A 25,984-nucleotide genomic window follows, 5' to 3' on the forward strand; every position below is an offset into this window, starting at 1 on the left:
TGCAAACCAATTTGTTTTCTTCAAAGACAACAGGTTTTGTTTGGGAAAGTAGCACTTATTTTATCTGGGTTTGGTTTCAAACCAGGTAATTCTTAATCACATTTTTAATGAGCACCTAATATACAGCAGGATATATTAGGTTTTGGGGCCAGCCATAGCAATGAACAAGGCACACCTGGAAGGGCCGCTTGATGGTCTCTTCTGTAGTCATGCACCCAGAGCACTCAGCAAACACCTGTATTCTAGAGTTATTATACTACATTGGCATGAAACCTGTCTCATTCATTTTGTATTGTCACTGTGCAAACTGAAAACAAAATTGTTGACATGACCAGGACAGAGTAAGTGTGTCTACATTGACTGTCTGAGCCTTACGTGGTATATTCTGCTAGTTTTATGTACTGTACTTTAAAAGGAACAGACAAGATGGAGCATACTCACAAGAAAGCAGCCTGAGTGTTGGAAGCATGTTATAGAGCAAGTGAGGAAATTTAATTAAAAAAAACCCCATGTTTTGTGTTCTGAGTTAAATTCAAGAAAAGGTAATTTCTACATCCAGGGCTCTAAAATTCAGTCTTTTTTTTTTTTGTTATTTATTCTTAAAAATGACATTTTTCTGCTTTTAGACTAATATTGAAGAAGATACAGCAACTGGTGTTATAGCACTGTATAGTTTCTTGTAAATTAATGACTAAGGCATGTTCAGCATTAAGATGAGCATTGCCAAGGTGTATCAAAAGGGCAGAATAGGGGTTAAGGATTTAAATGATCTTACTCAAATATGTTGCAAACATTCCACTTGGAATTAACTACACATGTAGAACACATATAAGTAGACGATCAATAGCATAAGTTCCAGGAGTTGTGATAGTAATTAATTTGGCATTCCCTTGTTTTCCTTTGTAACTCAGGCAACAGCGGTATTAAAATATTACTTGGCGTTTTTCATTTCCTTCCATCTATTGGATATATTTATTCATAGAAAACACCTGATTTATTTCACTGTCCACTTGTAAATAAATAGACACCAAATCTGAAAGTTATTATAAAACAAATCAGAAAATATACAGAAAGAGCTTTATTTCTGGACAGCTTAATGTGAGAAATAACATCAGGAATAATGCTGAGTAACGTAGATTCTAAAGCTGCAATGTTACTTCTGCGTTCCATTCACAAGGTTCTCACAAGCAGTAAGGAGTAACTCACTGGGCAATGGTACGCACACACAAGGAGTCACCCTGGGAAGAAACCCAAGTTTAACTGGAGTCCAAACATATTCCCAGGGGTCACCTATCAAACAAAGTCCTATTTACATTTTTAAAACCTAAATCTCATATAGATGCTGAATGAAAAGAAAATATTTTATCAATGTTAATCATGTTCCAAAGCAATTCAGAACAGAATTATTACCACATCATTCACTTTCTGACCTTGAAGTTTTGACATCGCTACCTAGTTGTTCAATAAGCATCTCAAACTGAACATCTCTAAATGGCATTCTTGATTTCCACCTTTCTCCTTTTCTCCTCCCTCAGTCTTTCTCCCCTTAGTTAATGGCCCTAGCATCCACACAGTAGCTCTGGCCCAAACTAGTTGCTTTCCTTGAGTCTTTCCTCTCACCGTACCAGCCCGTGTCCAATACAGTCTATTGACAAACTTCATTAGCTTCAGCATATGTCGCAAATCCTATACTTCTCATACATCCACCTCTGTCATCTTGATGCTCAGAGTTGGTTTCAATGGGTCACCCTGCTTCCATTCATCTTTTTTCCTGCAATCCCTTTTCCATACAAGAGCCAGAGTGACCTTTAAAAAATGTTAATTGATTGATATCACTCCCTTTCTTAAAACCGTTCTATGGCTTCTATGACATCTGAACAATTCACTTGGTCTGTAAGACCCTGGTCCAGCCTGTCTCCTTTGCCTTATTCTTTCAGTCCTCCCCACCCACCTTGTTCATCACCCTACGAGCATATCAGCCTCCTCTCTGCTCTTACAACTTCCAAGCTTGAGTTTGTCTCAGGACCTTTGTGAGTGTGCCTACCTCTGTCTGAAACTCCCTTCCTCTAGGTCTTTGTACAGATGGATCATTCTTGTTACTTTGCCACATTTCTTCTGACCATTTTATCTTAAAAAAAAAATCCCATTCCTAGTCAACCCCAGCCATCCTTGGCAACTGCCCAGTATGCTAGTACTGGCCACATGTAGCTACGAAGCACTTAAAATGTGACCAGTCCAAATTGCGATGTGCTGTAAGTATAAGATGTGCAGATTTCAAAAGTGTAGTGCAAAAAAAAAAAAAAATGCTGAATACCTCAATCGCTTCTGTTGATTGCCTACTGAAATGCTGTTTTAGATATACTGGGTTAACTAAAATATATTAGTATAATTTTTTTACACGTTTCCCTCTACTTATTCAAATGTGACTCCCTTCTTGATTAGCAGAGCACCTTAGTAAAAATATCAATCACAATAAAGTCACCAGAATAGCAAAGCTACCACATTTTGAGCACTTACTGTGTGGCTGGCATTGTGCTAATTATTATTTAATTTAAATTATTTAATTTAATTTAATTTTATAAAATCTCTGCAAGTTAGAAATTACCATTTCCATTTTTAAAATAAGGAAACTGGTGTGTAAAGTTAATTAACTGACCTAAGACCACCTCGCCAGTTGACAGTGACATTCCAATCCAGGTGACCTGATTTCATAGACCATGCCAGCTCTGAATCATCACACTCACAATACACTGTGCGCTCAAGTCGTCACTGAATACGGCTAAAAATCACTTTCAGTGTAAAAAGGGCTAATTTCAATAGTATGAGCCAGAAATTATGGTGATACTCCCCAGAAATAAGCAATTGATTCATGAACCACAGTGCCTTCAAATTGCAAGGTCCTGTGCTTGACTGTAACATACCTCACTTCCAGATGTAAGACCAGCAAGCAGCGGTCAGCCATATCCTGGAACGATTTTGCAAGTTCACTCAAAGTCTGCATGATCTGCTCTGACACTGGGGGGAGATCCATGTTCGTGTGGGTGTCTTGAGCAGGAGAAAGCGCTGAAAGATTAAACACCAATCATGTCATTAGATGCCCACAGATTTTTTGAAATGACATATTATTTGGCTGTTCATCCTGTTATTTTTACTACTTTGACTAATACTAAGTCCAAGACATGATAGACTATTTCTATATTTGATTACACACAGAACCTCCGTGGCTTCTCTTGAATCAATTCATAGAATAACATTTAAGTTGGTACAAAAGTAATTGTGGTTTTTGCCATTGAAAATTTCCTACAGAAATGGAGCCTCAGAGCTGGAAGAGGCCTTCACTGACACGTGGCCCAACCATCTGGTCTATACCTCCATCTTCTGTGCACCTTCAAGTGGCTGTCCACATTCTGGTGAAAGAAAATTCAGTACCTTTTGAGGCAGCATGTTCCACCTCCGAAAGATCTGATCATCTTACATCAAGCCAATATCTGCCTTCACTAACTTGTAATCATTGACTCTGATTTTACCTAACTGCAATCTTTCCCACATGTGTCAGTACTACAAGTATTGAAGACACCTCTTTTGGCTTCCTTGAAGTCCTCTCTTTTCTAGGTGGAATGTCCACGGTTCTTTACCCATTCTAATGATTGAATTAAATCATTTTATGATTCTCAAAATCTACCTACCAAAACGTTCAAATTTTTCTATATTTCCCTTGAAATGCAGACCTCAGGACAAAACAGAATACCACAAAAGGGCCTGAACAGTCTACAGAGAATGATCGATTCCCTTTTTCTAGATGCCATAATGCTTTACGACTCCCTAAATTCTGGGAGGTGGATATGGTCGTGTGCAATATTCCACTTCATCTCACATATAGCTTATGGCCAACTAAAAACCCTAAAAAGGTCTTTTTGGAAAATTTGATAAAGCTGCCATCTATATATTTCCAAAACAATTTGTTAAAATATTTAGCACCGCTTAGACATTTTCTTAAAAAAATGCTGAACAACAAAAATGTGAACTATATTCATTTATCTCTAAACTTCCATTGTATCCCCGTTTCCTCATAATTTCTTAGAGATTACCAATCAACAATAATTTGGTAATCTCACTCAAAAGTTGTCTTAGCTCTCTAGAGCCTCAAAGTTTAAGCTCTAAGTCCTTGCTTCAGCACTTAATTTATGTGACCAAGAGATAATTATTTAAATTTTCTCTGCCTTATTATTTCCTTTTGTAAAGTGAAGATAATAGTACCTACATCATGGGGTTAAATGAATTAATGCAGGCAAAACGCTTAGAGTAACAACATATAAAACTTAATATAAACAAGAGACATGAGCAATTATTATTCTTCTTTTGCAAATGATTTGTCCAGGTTAGGTCTTAAGCTCAATTACAATAACATATACTTACAAAATAACTCCATCCATCTTGATTCAATTTCTGATTTTTTTTGCTTTTCTGTATGAAAATCCTTCTCTTTTTCAGAGAATCCTTCGGAAGAAAGAGGCTCTCTGGACTTAGGGAACATGGGAATTGGTGACGCATCACTTAACTCATAAGGTCATTCACCTCATAGGGTAGAGAGCTAATGTCTTGCTGTAGAACGTAGTGTCTACACTTACAGGCTTTCAGCACAGTATCCATTCCTAAGCTTTGCTAAGTCCAGAAAAGGGCTTGGATAGACAATCCAGACTTATAACATGTAAGGCTAAGTCCTCCTGTGTGAAACCAGACTTTAATAAATTAAAATAACATGACAAACATTAAAAAAAAAAAGAATGTTGTTCAAGGGAACTGATGGGTGAGGAGGAAGGGAATGCAGCAATGTAGATTTTAAATTATTGCCAACTTTGATATCATCCTAGATGTTTACTAACTTGATCTGCTGGAGCCTAGATGAATGATACTGCATCTTCTCTCTAAAGTTAGCGTTAATCATGCTGCTTGATTGCAAGGCAAGATCACTGCTTTTGCAATGTTTTCATGGAACAGGCTAGATGAAAGCAACTATACAACTATAACATTTCAAAGCATTTTAGGGCTTTTTAGCCCTTCAATTCCTCTATTGGGTGACAGTGACTATAGCATAGAGAGTTATCTACATATCAATGAGAAGCAGCAGAAGTTGGACTCTGAAGTCTCACTCCTGGTCTGAGGTCCAAAGCTGTACTAATTGACCAAATTCCACCAAAGGCATTCTGGACAAATCTCGCCAAGAAACTTAAAAAATTCCCCTTTCCTATTTTATAAATACATAATTTTATCATGTGGCAATTGACCACTGTCAAATTACAAATTAAAAAGAAAATCTAAGTAGAGTAAGTCTATGAAGATTAGCTGCTGAAGCAAAACTTAGAATGAGTGAGGTAAAAGTAGTTTCAAGTAACAGCACACTGTATATTTCACTTGACCATAAACATAACATTTTATTAAAGCAACATAAAAAATTATGCCCAGAGCTCTACTAAAAAGCTGGCTTGTGAGCTCCTCAGGGCTTACTGAAATGTACAGTTTTCTTAACAAGAAGGAATAAACTGAGCAAAGAAATATTAAACATGGCAAACAAAGACAATACGACAGCAATTAACTAGCTCTTCAGTGTCAAATGAAAATCTACAAAAATCTACAAAAAAGCAATGCTAACACAATCTGCTTAGGAGGTTATAGTTAAGGTATGAAATTACTAGAAACACACACACACACACACACACACACACACACACACACACACACACAAAACCTTTTAGTGGCTACATTGTTCTATATTTATCTCTGGTACTGCTCTTCATATCAGCAGAGCTCACGCGTGTTAGGCTTTAAATATGTTAGTACTTGATCACTTGACGAAGACATGCACTTGATGAAGACATGGGGATGGGTGACATCAGATCTTTCTTCATATCCTTGTTCCTCCTATGACCACTTCATAAAGCATGCATCTTTTATTTTTATTTTAAGTTCTGGGATACATGTGCTGAATGTGCAGGCTTGTTACATAGTTATACAATGTGCCATGGTGGTTTGCTGTACCAATCAGCCCATCATCTAGATTTTAAGCCCCACATGCATTAGGTATTTTTCCTAATGCTCTCCCTCCCCTTGCCCTTCTCCCCCACCCGCCTGATAGGCATGGCAGATATACACCAAGGAATACTATGTAGCCATAATAAAGAATGAGTTCATGTCCTTGCAGGGACATGGAAGAAGCTGGAAACCATACACCATGGAATACTATAAAACCGTAAAAAAGGATGAGTTCATGTCCTTTGCAGGGACATGGATGCAGCTTGAAACCATCATTTTCAGAAAACTAACACAGGAACAGAAAACCAAACACTGCATGTTCTCACTCATAAGTGAGAGTTGAACAATGAGAACACATGGACACAGGGAGGGGAACATCATAAAGCATACATCCTTTTTTTTTTTTTTTTTGAGACGGAGTTTCGCTCTTATTACCCAGGCTGGAGTGCAATGGCGCGATCTCGGCTCACCGCAACCTCCGCCTCCTGGGTTCAGGCAATTCTCCTGCCTCAGCCTCCTGAGTAGCTGGGATTACAGGCACGCGCCACCATGCCCAGCTAATTTTTTGTAGTTTTAGTAGAGACGGGGTTTCACCGTGTTGACCAGGATGGTCTCGATCTGTTGACCTCGTGATCCACCCGCCTCGGCCTCCCAAAGTGCTGGGATTACAGGCGTGAGCCACCGTGCCCAGCAAGCATACATCTTTAAGTCACCTAGCTAGCTGTTTGTGGCAGGATGATCGTGGCTTTCTGCACTACCTAAACATTGTTCCATAAAAGGAAGCTGAACGTTGGTCTTTGGAGCAGACACTGCTTTTTTGGCGAATCAGCAGAAACTTCTAAATCCATTCTCTCCCTTGCTCACTCCATCTATTACAGAAAAACACCTCTTTAAACCACTGCAAATTAAAAAATATATTAATAACTTGCTGCAAGTTAAATCCTTTCAGCCTCTGAAATTTTAAATTCTAATATCATATTCTCAAATCAAAAACTTTTCTTCTTTCACTTCTCTCCCACCCTCATTTCCATTATAACTTTAATGCTGTAATGCCTTCATTTTTCCTGGCAGAAAAAGTCCCTCATAGGACCCTCAGCATGGATTGTATGGTTGATCCCCTGAGCTACTCTTTGACCAAAAACCTCAACTCCATTGAATACTTTTCTTTCACTATAATTGCCCTAAAACTAATATAACATTGAGTCAATTCTACAACTCATGATTTGACGGGAAAACAAAAGACATACTGTTCGCTGATACCAAAACTAGACAAAGCAAAACAATAAAAAAGAAAACTACAGGTCCATATCCCTAATGAACATAAATGCAAAAATCCTCAACAAAGTGCTAGTAAATAGAATTTGACAACACATTAAAAATATCATCCACTGTGATCAAGTGGGATTCATCCCAGGGATGAAAAGGTGGTTCAACATATGCAAATCAATAAATGCGATATATTGCATCAACAGAATAAAGAACAAAAATCATATGATTATTTCAGTAGATGCCAAAAAACAGCACTTGATAAAATTCAACATTCCTTCATGATCAAAACTCTCAAGAAACTGGGTATAGAAGGAACATAACTCAACACAATAAAGGGCACCTATGACAGGCCCACTGCTAATATCATACTGAACGGTGAAAAACTGAAAGCTTTACACTAAGTTCTGGAATAAGACAAGGATACCCACTTTTACCACTTTATTCAATACATACTGGAATCCCAGCTAGAGCAATTAGGTAAGATAAAGAAAGAAATGGCATCCAAATTGGAAAGGAAGAAATTAAATTATCCTTGTTTGCAGATAACATGATATTATATTTAGAAAATCGTAGAGACTCCACCCAAAAACTCTTAGAACTGGTAAATGAATTTAGTACAGTGGCAGGGTACAAAATCAACATACAAAAATCAGGCCAGGCGCCGTGGCCCATGCCTGTAATTCCAGTATTTTGGGAGCCCAACGTGGGCAGATAACTTGAGACCAGGAGTTTGAGAACAACCTGGCCAACAAGGCGAAACCCTGTCTTTACTAAAAATAAAAAATTATCCAGGCATGGTGGCGGGTACCTGTAATCTCAGCTATGCAGGAGGCTGAGGCAGGAGGATCACTTGATCCTGGGAGGAAGAGGTTGCAGTGAGCTGAGATTGCTTCACTGCATTCCAGCCTGGGCAACAGCACAAGACTCTGTACCGAAAACAAAAAAACAACAAAAACCAAAAAACAAAACTCAGCAGCATTTCTAGATGCTAACAGCAATCAGTCTACCAAAGAAATCAAGAAAGAAAAAATCCAATTTACAACAAGAAAAACGTAGGAATAAATTTAACCAAAGTAAAAGACCTCTACAAGGAAAACTATAAAACACTGATGAAAGAATCTGAAGACACACACGAAAAATGGAAAGCTATCTCACACCCCTGGATTGAAATAATTAATATTATTGAAATGTCTATAGTACGCAAAGCAACCTACAGATTCAATGCACTCCCTAACAAATACCAATGACATTCTTTACAGAAATAGAAAAAAAATCCTAATATTCAAATGGAACCACAAATAACCCAGAATAGTTAAAGCAGTCCTGAGCAAAAAGAAGGAAGCTGAAGGCATCACACTACTTTGACTTCAAATTGTACTACAAAGCTATGGTAACCCTAAACAGTATAGTATTGGTATAAAAAACAGACACAGAGACCAATGGAACAGAATAGGGAACCCAGAAAAAACCCCACACACTTAACAGTCAACTCATTTTTGACAAGGCACCAAGAACACATATTGGGGAAAAGACAGTTTCTTTAATAAACGCTGGTGGGAAAACTGGCTATATGTATGCCAAAGAATAAAACTAGATCCTCATCTTTTAACATATTAAAAAAATCAACCGAAAATAGATTAAAGATTTAAATGTAAGACCTAAAAAATATGAAGCTGCTAGAGAAAAGCATTGGGGAAATGCTACAGGACATTGGTCTGGACAATTTTTTTTTTTTGGGTAAAAACCTCAAAAGCACAGACAACAAAAGCAAAAACAAATGGGATTACACCAAGCCAAAAAGCTCCTGCAAAGCAACAGAAACAATCAACAAAGAGAAGAAACAACGTATATAATAAAACAAACTATTTTCAAACTATATACTTAATAACCAGAATATATAAGGGACTCAATAGCAAAAACAAAAAACAAATAATTTGATTTTAAAAATGGGCAAAAGATCTGAACAGACATTTCTCAAAAGAAGACATCCAAATGGCCAACAGATATATGAAAAATCGCTTAAAATCACTAATCATTAGGGAACTGCAATCAAAACCACAATGAGGCACCATCTCACACCAGTGAGAATGACTACGGTACTATAAAAAAGACAAAACAAATGCTAGTGAGGATGTGGAGAAAGAAGAACGCTCATACATTGTTGGTGGGAATGTAAATTAGTACAACCATTACGGAAAACAGCGCGGAGGGTCCTCAAAAACTAAAAATAGAACTACTATTTGAGCCAGCAATCTCACTGCTGGGTATATCCAAAAGAGAGGAAATCAGTATATCAAAGAGATATCTGCACTCCCATGTTTACTGCGGCACTATTCACTATAGCCAAAATGGGAACCTAAGTATCCATCAATTGATGAATGGGTGAAGAAAATGTGGTAGATTTACACAATGGAATATTATTCACCCATAAAAAGAAATAAAATCCTGTCATTTCAGCAACATGGACAGAACTAGAGGTCATCATGTTAAGTGAAATAAGCTAGCACAGAAAGACAAATATCCTATGTTCTGACTCAAATGTGGGACCTGAACAGGGAATCTCATGGAAGCTGAACGGTGATTACCAGAAGCTAAAATAAAAAGGGGGGGGGTGTTAATTGGCACAAAGATACACTTAGATGAAATGTGTTCTAGTATTTGATAGTACCATAGGGTGATTACAGTTAACAATAATTTATTGTATACTTCACAATAGATGGAAGAGAATTATAATGTTTTCAACATAAAAAGATATATGTTTGGGGTGATGGATATCCCAGTTACCCTGATTTGATCATTACACATTGTATATATTTATCAAAATGTCACATGTACCCCTTCAAATATGTAGAGCTATGATATATTAATTTAAAAAGACAAAAAAGTATACACTGTTACCACTAAAATTTTCTGGATTTTAATTTAAAAAAAAAAAAAAAAAAAAGCTTTCAGTACCACTTATCAATCTTTTCCCTGCTGCTTGGCTAGCTCCTTGCCTTTCTCAGCAATATCTCCAAATTCACGATGTTCTCTCCTCAGGCCCTTTGTTCTACCTGCTCCCTATTAGTCTTCAACAAAGACTTCAAAAGAATCTCAACACTGACTTTCTCCCAACCCACCTCCTATTAACTCTTCAGTGTGCCACAATCTGACTCTGCCTTCACCTTTTTATTGAAAACTATTCTGGTAATAGCCATCAATGATATTGTAATTACCAAATCCACTGGCCGCTCTTCAGTCCTCATCTCATGCAGGCCCTCTGCTACCTCTGAATTCACTGGCCCTTTACTTCTTGAAATCATCTTCTTTTGGCTTATATGGCGTATTCTTCTGGGCATTGTTTTATCTCTCTGACATTTCTTCCATAGTTTCCTTCACTGAATCCCCTTCCTTCAGTCCGTCCACAATGCTGGTGTTTCTGGGGACTTTTCCTCTAGTGGTCTTCCTTACTTGCCATTATGTTCTGAGTGAGCTCATCCCTTTTCATTGTTTGCACTGCTATCCATAAAATGATTACTCCTAAATCTTATTTGATTAACAATTTGCAAGATATTGCTACCTGTACATCCCATAGGCATCTCAAATGCGATGTCTTCAAAATTAAACTCATTATCTTTCTTTAGCATCTGTTCTCTATCCTGAATTCTCTTTTTATAGGTGATACATCAATCTGGAATCTAAGCTGCAAACATGAGTGTAATTTTTCCACTCTCTCTAGCAAAGACTAATTTCTACCAATTTTCCAATTTTATTTAAAAATATTTTCTTAATACTTATTTTTTCTTGTTGTTTATTTTTGTTTGTTTGATTTTCAGACCAAGTCTCATTCTGTCACCCAGGCTGGTGTGCAGTGGTGTGATCTCAGCTCACTGCAACCTTCACCTCCCGGGTTCAAGTAGTTCAGTTCTCCTGCCTCAGCCTCCCACGTAGCTGGGACTCCAGGCATGCACCACCATGCCCAGCTGATTTTTGTATTTTTTGTAGAGACGGGGTTTCACCATGTTGGCCAGGCTGGTCTTGAACTCCCGACCTCGTGATCTGACCCTCTTGGCCTCCCAAAGTGCTGGGATTATAGGCATGAGCTACTGCATCTAGCCAATTTTTTATTTTCTACATCTACTGCCACTTTCTTGATTTGAACTTCATCTCTTCCATGGACTACTGCAATTGTTTCCTGACTGGTATCTCTGCTTCTTACCTGGCCCCCTTTTATCTAATTAAATATGAGTTAAAGTTATTTACCCCAAATGCAAAATAGTCTATGTCAATTTCTTGCATAAATAACATCAATGTCTCTCACTGCTTATATGATCAATCTAGGCTCCTTAGCAAGGCTTTCCACGATTTTTTATTTCTGTCCAATCCTCCAGATTTTCTCCATCTCTTAGCACTTTCTTCTTTCTCTCCAACATATCCCTATCCAAGCCTGACCCTTTGATTTACCACCCTTTTAAGGCAAATTTCCTAAACATATCATGCTGTCTCATGATTCTACACCTGTGATGGCTCTTACTCTTAAAACTATTCATGCCTTCTCTGGCTCAGAAAGTTCTTCCTGATTCCTCAGGAAGGGTCAGTGGCTCTTCTGGATGTTCCCTCACCCCTCTCAATTCTAGAACAGAAGTTATATTCCATTAACTATATCTCCCTTCCGGATCATTAATTATTTCAGTAAAGGAATTATGTATTATATGTATTTTTCCATGTTCAAGACCACAGGCATTACAGAAGCTCAATCAATGCCTTTTTAATTAAACTGACCAATGTAATATGACAAAGAATAAGACAATGACAGTCTGTTAAAGAAAGATCAGAAAAAAGAAACAACTTTCCATTTACAACTCTTTCTCCTTAGTTTCCTGAGTATAAACTAGAGAGGGAGTAGGGATGGGAAAATAGTTCATTATATCTAGTTTCTGAAGATTTAGGAATCTAACAGAAATATAGTTTAAAGCAATTTTGGTGAATCCTTATACCCCAAGTTCTTTCCCTATAAATCGTGCTGCTGTTAGAAGCCACTTTAATTTCATGAGTTGTCAGTCCACTTTGCTGCAGCCACGGCTTGGGGTCTCTCTATACTATTGACATATAAATGCCTGGCATTAAATACCCAGCATCTCTCAAGGAAAGCCAACATACTAGCTGTCATGGAGAAGTAATCAGACGAGGACATTAGGATGTCTCAAGTGGTTCCACATCCTAATATTAACCAGACTGAAATCTGTTTAGGTCTTAAAATTAGTTAAAATTAGACTCATTCAGACCCAGAAGAGCATCTGTTTTCAAGGATGCAGCTGCTACACTTTGAATGGCAACTTACTGTGACTTCTTTAATTGATTCATATGAGGATGTCCTTGTGCATCTGCAATATTATCTAAAATTGTTACAATATTAGCTTAGACTGGTATCAGCTGTCAGGAAAGTGATAAATTGAAAAGGGAAAGATGGTTATCTCGGCAGGAAAGGAAAGGTTAATACTGTGAATTCAAACTTTTTAGAAGATACAGACAGACGGTGAAGAATAATCCCATGAGACTTTCTCATTGAAAACATTTTAGAAGATCAAATTTTAGTATAATAATGATTTCCAAATCATCTTCCTATTTGTACAGAGGTGAAAGACACCAGTTTTCCACTCTAACTTGGAAAAAAGGAAGTTCTTTCTTTTCTTCTTCCTCTCTCTCTCTCATCCCCTCTTCCCTCCTTTCTCTCCTTCCTTCTTTCCTTCCTTCCCCTTGCTCCCTCCCTTCCTTCCTCCTCCTCTCTCTCTCTCTTTCTCTTTGTTTGTAAGACAGCAATCCTCCCACCTCATCTCCCAAGTAGCTGGGATTACAGGCGAGCACCACCATGCCTGGCTAAGTTTTAAATTCCTTTGTGCAGAAAAGGTCTTGCTATGTTGCCTAGCCTGGTCTCAAACTTTTGGGCTCAAGCAATTCTCCCACCTCGGCTTCCCAAAGTGCTAGGATTACAGGCATGAGGCACTGTGCCTAGCCCAAAATTATCTAATTTTTAATCTTCAGTTTCCCTATTTAGAAAACTATTAACAGTACCTTCCTAACTCCTACAGCAATATGTTACTAGGTCTTATGACAATTCTGAAATCCTTTGATGTTGTTGCCTGGACAAAACGAAATGCACTTGAAAAAAAATAAAAATAGCGAGTGCTTGTTAGGTCTGTGATATTACGAATTCACAGGGTCTACAAAGTCAGTGAGGACAGTGACAGAAGGCCCCTCCATCTAATGTCTTTCCTTTCCTTAAATGCCTAAGGGATATGCTGCTATCAAGCCTAACGCTCGGGTCACATTTAAATGTCAGATACCATAATGCTCCAGTTCCAAGCTGGAGCTTCAATGGCGACTAGTTCTACCCCCAGTCTTCATAATTTCTCTGTACTACTGTCCCTACATTTTATTTATTGCCTTGAATTATTTTCAAACATACACAAACTAATCTTTCCTTATCCTAGTGCTTTGTACACTGTAGACGCTAATGTATTTATGAAGCCTACCGGCTTTTGGAATGGAGGGGTGATCTTCACATGCTAAAGTAACTGCCACCTTATTAACATCTGGTTTGAATTTTCTTGGCATAGAGATGTCCTTTTCTCTTGATCATTACGCCAAACTAAAATTTCACGGTAACTCTTTCTGATCACTCTTTCCTGAGTCCCATTTTCCAAAGCTACTACTCTTCCCAGAAGTATTCGGCTTCTGCCACTATTAGCAATTCATGTATTCACTTGTTCTTTCCCATCTTCCAAACCGTCTATGATCTAGTTTTAAGTTCTTCTTCTATGTTTCTACATAAGAACGGGCCTTATCTAAGAAACATGTTTGGAAAGTTCTCTTCATGTTGCTTCCTATTTCAGAAGCAACAGTTCTTCTGCCTGCAAATAATAACTACCTCTTTTCATGGACCCCAGCAAGTTTAGGTTTGGACTGTTAATAGCAAAGTCAATTGATTTTGAAAACGACCATGCTCACTGATATTGTTCCTTCTGATTGCACATCAGTCAGATTAGATCCTGCACACGCATACACGTGTGTATGATTTTGAAAACGACCATGCTCACTGATATTGTTCCTTCTGATTGCACATCAGTCAGATTACATCCTGCACACGCATACACGTGTGTATAGAAGCTGCAGAGATAAAGCCTACTCTGAGACACAGCATCCAACCAACGAATCCTTTTACATCTCAATAACGAAGGAATAATCCCCAGCCTTTTCATTGCTCTCTCTCTTTTGCCCACTTTTGCAGAAGAAGGGCAGATGAAAGGGATTTAGTAAGAATTGGGATGGGGAAAAGTGGAAGAAATTATCAGAAAAAAAAGTGGTAAGAATGAGGGGAACTGGAGGATGAGGGGGAAGGTGTCTTAATTATATGTGCTTTTTTATGGTCTAGTCACATAATTGGTAATGTATTTATGTTTAAAAAATGCTTCCAGAATATGGAGGTGTTGAAGTCATACAAAATATAGAGATGAATGTGTAAATTTAAAACATTTTATTTGGAAAGTAAGAATTGCAGTCTGGGCACACACAATGGGTGGTTTGTGACACGTCCAAAGAACAAAGAGAAGGCTGGGAGTCATATGAGAAAGACAAATGTTACATATTGTTTTAAAAGAAAGCTCACTGGCCCTAGAGGAGCTTCTGGTAACTGTCAAGCTCTGATTGGGGGTGACGGTGGTAGGTAAAACCAGTCTTAGAGTCACAGCAGGTCGTTTCGGCAGCTACTAGGTAAAACTGGTCTTAAGAGTTACAGCAGGCCATTTCAGCAGCCAGGCTTGTGGAACATTTAATTCTTGGAGCAGGTGTAAGGTACACAGAGTGATTTTACTTCTGGCCTCTTGAGTTTGATTTAGGTAGGGATAACAAGAATGACTCAATTTGTATAATGAACTTTCACAGAGGGAACGTTTTATATTTGGGTAGAGGAGGCAGAGACCTACTTTCTTACATGCAGTCCTGTTTGTTATTTAAATGATCATGTGTTACACCTTCCCCCAACTACTGGTCATAAGACTATGGACAATACAGCTTCTTAGTGTTTCTTAGAATGCTTCCTCTGAAACACCTTATATTACCTTGACTACAAACAGTAACTCTTTGGGGAAGAAAAGATATGCCTGTTCCATTCACTGACCAGTTTAATGTCTTAGATTTTTCAACATTTGTTTGAGAATATATTATTATGAGCCTCCCAAAAGAGTAAAAACCAAACTCTGTTGCTTAGGAGAAATTTTCATCTCTATGAAACCATACTCTTTCCTGCTGCTTCCCAGAGGAATAGAATTTATTCGTCTACTTTTTATTGCCTCTAGAGCAAATTTCTTAACTCTAAGTGTCATTTTCCTCAATACAACTTAGAGAGTTGCTGTGAGGAGCAAATGGGAGATGTGGCACCTCGCACTGTGCCTGCAACAAAGCTCAGGGCCATCCTTCGAACCCCAGTAGCACTCTGGCTCTCTCCTACAGACTCAGCACATTTCGTCTTGCTCTGTATGTGCCCACAGCATTCCTAGTAGCTTGTGAGATCTATGATAACGAAAACAATAACTACTTCTTCCTGGAATCTCTCAGTGTGTAGCTCTTCCTTACCCTCAGTAGACTGCTGATAATGTTTGTTGAATTTTATCTTCAAGTTAAGGACAAATCAAAAAGTTTTACAATCATTTTTTTTTACATTATATTTCCACAATGCCTTTAACTTAATGTCTTCCAAATAGTTCATTCGCCTGGAACATTATTCTGTTTCAGGGTAAGAAACTGAAGCTCCAGGAAGGGTATGAGCAGGTGAAATGGAAGAATTATTCCAAATATCAAACTAGACAGGAGGAACAAAGGAGATTCAAGGAAGGCCCATTCTGATGAGCAAAACAAAAATAAGAGCCAAAGTACAAATGGAGAGTCGTTCCCTTAGGCTACCACAGAATATGAGGCCAGTGCTGGGCCAGCAATACACACTACACACTGCACAGCTCTGTAGTGAGAAAACTGCATCTGGTTACTCAGGAAACAGTGCTTGATGGTAACAAGGCTGAGCAAGTCCCAGGTCCCCCAGGACATTTAGCTTTGGGGTCCTATCTGCATACAGTGCAAACCAGCATAGACACATGATTTTTATACCTTGTGATTGACAGTACAGACCTCAGTCTCTTTCAGTCCTGGGGAGAAACATTAAGATTGATCTTTCCTTTATTCCAAATAATCCCCCCTAAGGCTTGGTAAAAAAAATCATCATCTGCTAAAAAGGCGTATGGTGTGGCCAATCCAGCTCCTGCCAGATATGAAAGAGAAACAGGGTGGGTAGGGAAGTGGAGGCTAAAGAACAGCTCCTGTTCTTCTGTTGAAAAGCACTATTGCAGTGCTATATTAGATTTCCATGGACTTTGTAAGCCTTTTGTATTTCTGTAAAACCCTGCATCAAAGAGCATCTAAAGGTGTTAACAAATACTTAACCAGGTATTTTGGATGAATAAGGGATACAGATTTAAGGTTTGAGGAATTGTAGAGGCAAAAATGTTACACAGGAGAGAGAGAACATTTGTCTATGTGTTCAAATAGGATCCTTGTAGCTTAAGCATTTGTAAATCTTCCAAAGAGCCTTAAGGAATGGCTTATTCAGTGGGTAAATCGGAAACATTAGGACCATTTACAATGGCGAAACTGAACCAAACAGAAATAAAGCACACTTCCCAATATGACACAGCAAGTAAGTAGGGATATAACTAAAGAAGTTGAATTGGAAGTCCCAGATGGAGTTTGTCTTCAACTTAACTTTTTCCAGTTGCTGTATTTCATGGGTTTCTTTTTGAGGCAGCTGCATCACTCACAAATTTGGATCTAAGTTGAAATATTCATTACCTTCTTGATATAGTTTGGATATGTGTCTTCTTTAAACCTCATGGTTGAAATGTAATTCCCAATGTTGGAGGTGGGGCCTACTGGGAGATGTTTGGGTCATGGGGGAGGATCCCTTAGGGCTTGGTGTCATCCTCACAATAGTGAATGAGTTCTCACAAGATCTGGTTGTTTAAAGTGTGTGAATCTCCTGCCTCTTGCTCCCACCATGTGAGATACTTGCTCCCCTTTTCCTTCTGTCATGATTGGAAGCTTCCTGAGGCCTCCCCAGAAGCAGATGCTGGTGCTGTGCTTTCTATACAGCCTGTAGAATCATGAGCCAATAAAACCTGTTTTCCTACAAATTACCCAGCCTCAGGTATTTTTTAATAGTAATGCAACAACAGACTAGCACACTTTTTAACCAATAGCAGGTACAACCTCACTTTTATCTTTGTATCCTCAACACATAATGTGTTTTCTGAAACCATCGGGTAAGTACCAAGTATAGTAAACAGGAAGGTGGCCCTTTGGAGGTGGACTGACCTGTGTTCATATTTCTGACTTTCTTATATATTATACTATTTGGAAGAAGTTCTCTATAACAGATTCCCCACCTGTGAAAGGAGGATCATCCTACCTAATTCACAGGATTCTGATGATTAAATGAGAAAATATATAAAGACTTGGAACAGATTTGACACACAATTGCTAATACATGGCAATTCCTCTTCCTCTTCTTACTCCTCACTAAAGGTGTTGAATTAATAACCAAAACCCAGTACCTTTTAAATTTAAACCTTTATTTTAGGTTGAAGGGTACATGTGCAGGTTTGTTATAAATTTGTGTCATGGGGGTTTGTTGTACAGATTATTTTGTCACCTAGGCATAAGCCTAATACCCAATAGTTATTTTTTTCTGATCCTCCCTCTCCTCTCACCCTCAAGCAGGCCCCAGAGTCTGTTGTTCCCTTCTGTGTCCATGAGGTCTCATCATTTAGCTTCCACTCATAAGTGAGAACATGTGGTATTGGTTTTCTGTTCCTGCATTCATTTGTTAAAGATAATGGTCTCCAGCTCCATCCATGTTCCCACAAAAGACATGATCTTGTTCTTTTTTATGGTTGCATGGTATACTGTGGTGTATATGTACCACATTTTCTTTAACCTATCTGTCATTGATGAGCATTTAGGTTGATTCCATGTCTTTGCTATTGTGAACAGTGCTGCAATGAATATTTGCATGCATATGTCTTTATAGTAGAACTCTTTATATTCCTTTGGATATATACCCAGTAATGGGATTTCTGGGTAGAACGGTAGTTCTGTTTTTAGCTGTTTGAGGAATCACCACCCTGCTTTCCATAATGGTTGAACTAATGTATACTCCCATCAAGAGTGTATAAGTGTTCCATTTTCTCTGCAACCTTGCCAACATTTGTTATTTTCTTGGCTTTTTAATAATAACTATTCTGACTGGTGTGAGATGGTATCTCATTGTGGTTTTCATTTGCATTTCTCTAATGATCAGTGATATTTAGCTTTTTTTCTTGTTGAGTGCATGCATGTCTTTCAAAAAATATCTGTTCATGTCCTTTGCCTACTTTTTAATAGGAATGTTTGTTCTTGTAAATTAAAAATCCAGTATTTTTTACTCTGTGTACAGTTTTATGTGGGGATTGGAACAATGACACTAGCTTTACACATTTAATGATAAAACCTGAGAGCCACTGAGATTGCAGAGGAAAACAGGCAGAATCTTAGCAGTCATGGCCACTCTGATCCTACTGCCATGTGAATAACGTCTGGACAACTGATTTATCTGGAAGAAGAAGCTGACTCTGCCATCCAGCACATAGATTATCACCGTGACTATCCATGTAATTGGTAGGGGCTCCTCTGAAGCATGTTAGAAGTAAAAAAGAGACAGAGAATTAACTTGCTGACACATGCTACAGACTATGCAAGTGTAAATCTTGCTAAGGCAATTTCTACTCAGTGAGGACAAGTGTGGCCACTTCTTAGCATGTGGCAAAGATAATAGTTAAGTACCTCTCCTTTAATCTCTCTGGTGTCAGATAGTCCCTGTGCAGGCTGAATTGATGAGCTGGTGCAATACACATATTGATGAATGCCTTGTGAAGGTTAATAATATACGACTATATTTCCATCTTTATACATTAGTAACACCTGAATACTATTCACACATCTGTTCCAGTTTTGCCAGATAATCCCTAGAATAATGAACAGTTCATATAGATACTTCCAGAATCAATTTTTTTAAAGTAAAAGATTAATAATCTGTGTTTATGCCAGTTGAGAGTAAGCTATATAGAGAAGCAGTCATTTCTCTGTCAGTTGATTATATTTCAGGATATTACCTCGAAATCCAAATATCTTTCTCTAAGTAAAAGGATATGAGTATTCTATCAACTAAGAACCAAATTCCTATGTACAACATTTCTTTTGGATTGACAACCATTTCTTTTTGATTGGCCTGGAAAGTAGTATTTACATGATGATTCAATCACTCAGTAACTGGATAACCTTGGGCAAATCGGTAAACCTGTTTATCAAAGTGACTACATCTTCAGCCTCAGAGGATCATCGAAAAGATTCAATGAGATAAAACACATAAAACATTTAGAACAATAATCGGCACCTAGTAAGTGCTCAATAAATCAAAGTGATTGTTGTGGAATTCCCTGGTAAGGATCTTGGAAGAATGAGATTCCTAGACTCATCCCCTTACTCCTGGAAAAACCTTGCAAGAAATCTGAGATCTGTGGGCCTAGTTGTTCATGGGACTAATGGCCAGAAAGAAAATGATACATTAATACTTTAAACATATACACTGGGTAAAGATCATGATCATGACATTTTGAACTTAAAATAAGGAATCATAGAAATATGAGAACAGCACAGGATTCTGGCAATGTTCAAATCAGTGAAAACACGCAGGAGAGAAAAGGGATTAAGGCAGAGGGCAGGTTCAAATTTTACCTTTTCATACATAAAAGGGGGAGAATGCCTTTCTCCAGAGTTGGCAGTTCAGTGGTAGAGATGGCCTTTCAAGGAGGCATGAGGTAGGTGGTAGATTGGAAGGAAAACCAGGAATGACGTTGAGGAGCAGCTTGGAAGGAGATATAAAGCAGTGTTTTTAACATTATTTTGAGGAATGACAGGGACCCCCCCACCCCGCTTCCAAGGAAAAGATGTCTGCCAAGATAGGTTCTTTAACAAAGGGAACTGAGGGGTTAGTTTAGGAATTCAAAGAATATTCGCCAAAGCCTTGAAATTGTTCACGTGACTGAGAGATCATGTCTGCCTTACTCAAACAGGGTCTGGAGTCAGCATTTATTTCCCGACCACAGTTTATTTCCTTTCTGCCAAAGAAGCACTATGAGAAGGGAAGATTACATGAGTGTGATTCCTGGTGGTAAAGCTAAGACAGTAGTGATTCTGAATCTAAACAGACATTATGATACCTATGAAATTTTGACCCGAAATGATAGAAATTGTGTTGTTTTCACCTGAAGAAACAGAAATTGGGTTATAAATTATTTTAATATGCACATAAAAACACTGACAATCAGGTTTTCCATTAAGGCTTAAAACAGCTGAATCAGGATTATTTTGGAAAGATGCTTTTTGTTTGCTACCACAGGAGTCTTGTTATTTTATGTTATTTTATCTGCTGTCTGGGAAATATGTTTACCTTCCTATTACTCTAGACTAAATTCACCGTAGAGAGTGAAATGGGAAAATACCCTTGTGCCCTTGTCTGTTGGCAACTCAGTGTCACCTCTAGCTGCTTTCCTGGAAGTATAGGAACACTTACAACTTCTTGCCAGAAGGGGTTTGGGGTTTGGATTCTGCCACTGAGAGGTACTCCCAAAAGATGTGTAAGTCAAAAAGAAAGGGAAGGCAGGATTCTCTTCTTACAGTGGCAGAAAGATGCTCAGGCAGCTGGCCAATCAGAAGCTTTCAGCAGCTTCCAGAAGAGCTCCTGCAGACAGCTGCTTCCTGGCAGCAGGAAGGTGAAATCCCAGCTGCATTTCCTGATCTTCCTGAAAGGCAGCAGCTAGATTCCTTGCTTTTTGTACCCTTCCAACTGCTGTCTAAGCCCTTTCAGCAATTTCCAAAACATCTCATTCCCTATATTAAGTTCCTTCTTGCTTGAAATACCTAAAATGGTTTCTATTTTCCCAACTGAGCCTTGATGAATGAATGTAACCTTCTACTCCTGAGATATTTTTGACTGAGGCACCTTAAATCTCAGAGAACACCTGAGCAGGAAGGAGTGAGATAAAGGGTCATCAAGAATCTCTGAGCCACCTTCAATGCAATGCTGCAACTTCTAAAGCAAGGATTTTTGGAAGGTGCCATACAGAGTTCCTAATCTCTGTTAAAAGACTAAATTACAACAAATGTAGATCTTAACTGGCTTTTATTTGTGATTCTAGAATAGTACAGCAGCCCAGACCAAAAATGGTTCAGAATGCTCTGCTTTACCACATGTGCAGATTATATTTATAGCCAGAGAAAAGGAAGTGACATGTAACAGAAGTGATGTACAAAGGCCGCACACTTGGTTACAGCTCAGTGTTGTCTCATTTGAACCTGGGTTGAGGTGCTAGCTGCCTGTCACTGACTGAAGCTGGGCTACTGTGATTGGCTGAGACTCAGCTACCTGTTACAAAGTTCCAGTCTGTATACAAATCAAGTTAGGTTACAGCTCACTATGCAAAAAGAAATCTTTAGGTCAAACTTAAAACACGTACAGAGGCAGCTTTGGGCCAAACTTAATTCAATTTAACATTTCTCAATCTCCACTCTCTCTGTTTTGCCCCCCCTACTTCCTTAATCACAGAGGCTCCACTTTAACTTGTTACCCAGTTAAGATTTTACAATAAAATTCTGCTGGAAGAAAGGGTTATGCTGCTAAAAACAACAACAACCCCAACAACAACAAAAACCGAAACCAACTCAAAGCAAACAAGAAACCAGCTGCTCACAAATCACTATCTTTGGAAAGGAAGGATTTGGTCACAGCAAACAAGTTCCTCCTACACTCCACTCTCCAGTTGCTAGCCAAGGCAGGGATAAAAGTCAAACATTTAAAATATGGCACACTTCCTGAACACTGAGGGGGAGTGGTAGGAAAATCTATATAAATCATATTTATTTGGAAGCAAGTAATTTGCTTTCTCCTTTCTCTTCATTATTTTTGTCAGATAAACTCTGGTATCTTTTTTTTGTATTTAGTGAGTACTGAACACATTAGGAATTGCTCTTATTCTCAATAACACACACAAGATTCCCTTGCAAAGTAGATTCAGCCTTCGCTTCAGAAAATGTTTCACAGGACTATTTTACTTTCTAATTTTTCAGAAAAGTATGCCATGGGTTTCACTACTATTTTCTAGAATCTCAGATTAAAGATGCAGACCTCATCAAAGCAGACTTCTTAGCGAGGTCACCCAATTTGGAGCTGCTTTCAATTACTCTGCAAAAGCTTCAGCTTAAGGCTGAATGTATCTTCCAAAGTCCATGCCCATGAGTATACTCAGTGCGTTACAATTTCTGGGCTCCTTAGGTTAGACCGCCAACCCTCAAGCAAACCTTCGGCAATTAGGTTAAAGGTATGAAACTGAGAAAGGACCACCTATTGAGGCAGAAAAGCTTAGAGCTCTCTTTGTTCTTAGGCTCATTCATCAGAACATTCACTTGAAACAATGTTTTACATGTTCCCTTGCTGGATTAAGTCAAATTTGATTTTCAGAGAAACCCTGGGCTGATACTGGTAAACCCTGATTTGTTAGGACATAAGAGCTAAATATATATATTCATACCGATTTGTAAACTGAACAAAGGTATTTGAGACTGTGGCAAGACTTGGTCTCTGATTGGTAACTACAGGGATATATGCGTAGCACCCCTTTTCCTTCCATGGTAAGACCTGTTCCGTTTCTTTCAGTAGCCCTTGGGTACCTATGATACTTTTTCTCCCTCCTGTGAACCATGTTGGCTCCTGGCACTCACCATATCCTTTTCCATGTGCTAACTATCATATTGGATCCTTGTCTCACATTAGTCTGTAGTTTCTAGAATTTTTTCTTCACTGTGTTTTACGAAATAGGAATATCTGCTGTAACCTGGGTGTTCTGTCACCTTTTATGTGCTGAACAATTTCTCAAATTCAACAAATTTCCTTAACACTCTCGGATTTGATCTATTTGAGCTCTAGTCTAAAGAAGCCAGATGCCAGCTGACGCTTTCCTCACGGCTGTTTCTTACCACAATTTGTCTTATCCTTACATTTGAAAAGGTCCCTTTCTAAATAAGAGAAACAAAAGAGAAGTTAGAGTTGTTCTGCTTTTTCTTTACGTTCACCACTTCACCCATCTGTGGACCTATCTGTTTCATGTTCTCTTTGTGCCTACACATAGCCACACACTGCATTTTGTTGTCCTTAGCATCTCTGATGACCATTAAGTCATTCTGGGCTTTAGCCTCTGCAACACTGTACCCACGGGCCCACTGGACATTTTGTGTGTTTGCTATGTGCACTTATCTGTGATTGATTGCAGGGCGTTTCTTTCATTTTTAAATACATCTTCTTCTCCGTGACCTCATCAGAGAGTCCTCTGAAGGCAACGCGATAGTGTGGTGGTGAAAAGTACAGGCTGTAAAGGCATACTAAATAGGTTTGAATGTTGGCTCCACCATTTAATAGCAGTGTGCCCTTGTTTGAGTGATTTTAATCTGTGACTCAGTTTCCCGGTTTGTAAAAAAGAAGATTATGGTAGCTACTTCTTGGGTTATTGTGAAGTGAATAGTTTGTGTGTCTGTGTGTGCGTGCACGTGTGTGTATTTTAGAATACACCTTGTCACTGAATGTTTGCTATTACTTTTTGTTAAAATTACTCAGCATTTTATAGTTCAAATTTTATGTTGTATAATCTTCCACCCCTCATCATAAATTACATTCCTTTTGATAGGCTGTATTCATGAGATCATACCTACATTTTCTCCATGTCTAAAAATTTAACTTACTGAAAACTAAACATCTAGCTATGCCTAGTGTTTACTTTCTTTGCTGTATAAATTTCAACATGATATAACATATTCTCTAAAGATTATTGCGATTTTAAATTTCCCAGTGAATCTTCCTTTTGGTCAGAATTATGCACAAAATGTTGGATCTCCACGCTTCCCTCTTGAGGAGAAAAATCATCCAGAAGATGAGTCAAGTACTTATCTATCATTCTAGTTTGGCTGAATTTGACTTCTGGAAATGTCAACCTAACTGAAACCATCCTTACTATCCCCGTATCAGTGTCATCATTTATATCAAGAAAGCATGGTCCAAACCCTGTATCTCACTAAGTGAATAGTATAATTTTATGAAAATTTCAATTGCTTCTTTCATCTTTGTTTATTTCAATCTTCATTTGACTATTTTTTCTAACTTCTCAGAGAGGTGAATTTCCAAAAACAGTTCTTACACTGTACTTATAAACAAGGATGGTGGATAAATATTTGCATTTTCCTCTATATGAGATACAGAACTCAAAAAAAAAAAAGGTAAAGGAATTTATACAGGGTTTGAATTTACTAGGTTGCTGCAAATGGTCCATCTGGTGCTTTGCCATAATTTGAGGTGAAGGTATTATACATACAGCAAAGATGTTGATAATTACTTGCAAAATCAATAGATTCCATTCTCAGTGAAACTTACAGAGAATTCTATAATTTTATTTTAGTTAGTAACATCAACTTTTACTTTCAGTAAACCATTCACAAGGACTGCTAATGAGCTTAGTTACTTCAGGGACATTCAAAGGCTTATTGCTCAGGGTGAGAATTACATTTTTTGTCTTTGTGTTTGAACTCTTTTAGGTTGTTTAGTTGCTTATCATTCTGCCTGTTAACCCCAAAACAGAACTCTCGTTTCACTCTATCTCCTGAATGGGACAAATACAGGGCACGAACAAAATGACATTCAAGTGAGTCCATGTTGCTGCTTCCAGCAGGTGTGTCTAGAGAATAATATCTAAGATTAGATTTGTGTACTACAGATCAAATAACATTACTACAAATGTCTTTATACTGGAAGAGATTTCTATGAATCAACAGTATCTCCTAAGGAAAACTTTATAAAGTTCTAGTTCAACTAAATAATTTGGATAGTTTTCTTTAGTTGTATTTAGAATTAAGCTGTACTACACCTGTGATGTTTCATTTTAATAAATGCCATTTTAACATATAGTTCTACTTGGCACAGATGATTCTGTATCCTAGCACAGTGCTTAATATAGCCATAGTGTGCCCAGTCGTACAAAGAACTTGGAAATACCTCTGATGCCCCTGTTTCCTGTACTCCCTATATCATTCTTTCTTAATAGCTCTTGAATCCAACCCCACTATCTCTGCCTTGGTACAGCCTGCTAAGATTTAAATGTGTCCCTCGAAAAGTATGGGCTGAAAATTTAATCCCCAATGCAGCAATGTTAAGAAGTGCGACCTTTAAGAGGCGACCAGTCCTGAGGGTTCTACCATCATGAATGGATTAAGGCCATTATAGCAGGAGTGGCTTAGTTATGAAAAGGCTGAGTTTACCGCCCCCACTTCCTCTCTTGCCTTTCCATCTTCTGCCTTCCACCTTCCACCACGGGATGACGCAACAGGAAGGCACTTGCCAGATGCAGTGCCATCAATTTGAAACTTCCCATCCTCCAGAACTATATGAAATAAATCTCTGTTCTTTATAAATTAGCCAGCCTCAGGTACTATGTCATAGCAGCACACAACAGACTAAGACAAATCC

General features: G+C 38.3%; 1 protein-coding gene across 1 annotated transcript in view; it reads right to left on the reverse strand.

Annotated features, from left to right (window-relative positions):
- EXOC4 (exocyst complex component 4) overlaps window positions 1–25,984 on the reverse strand; it is an 808,787-nt gene that overhangs the window by 62,964 nt on the left and 719,839 nt on the right. Inside the window, exon 15 of the mRNA XM_017532629.2 lies at window positions 2,922–3,063. Coding sequence (XP_017388118.1) covers window positions 2,922–3,063 — 142 coding nt within the window. The remainder of the gene's footprint in view (window positions 1–2,921; window positions 3,064–25,984) is intronic.

The sequence above is a fragment of the Cebus imitator genome, unplaced genomic scaffold (genome assembly GCF_001604975.1).
Source record: "Cebus imitator isolate Cc_AM_T3 unplaced genomic scaffold, Cebus_imitator-1.0 Scaffold77, whole genome shotgun sequence".
Lineage (NCBI taxonomy): Eukaryota > Metazoa > Chordata > Mammalia > Primates > Cebidae > Cebus > Cebus imitator.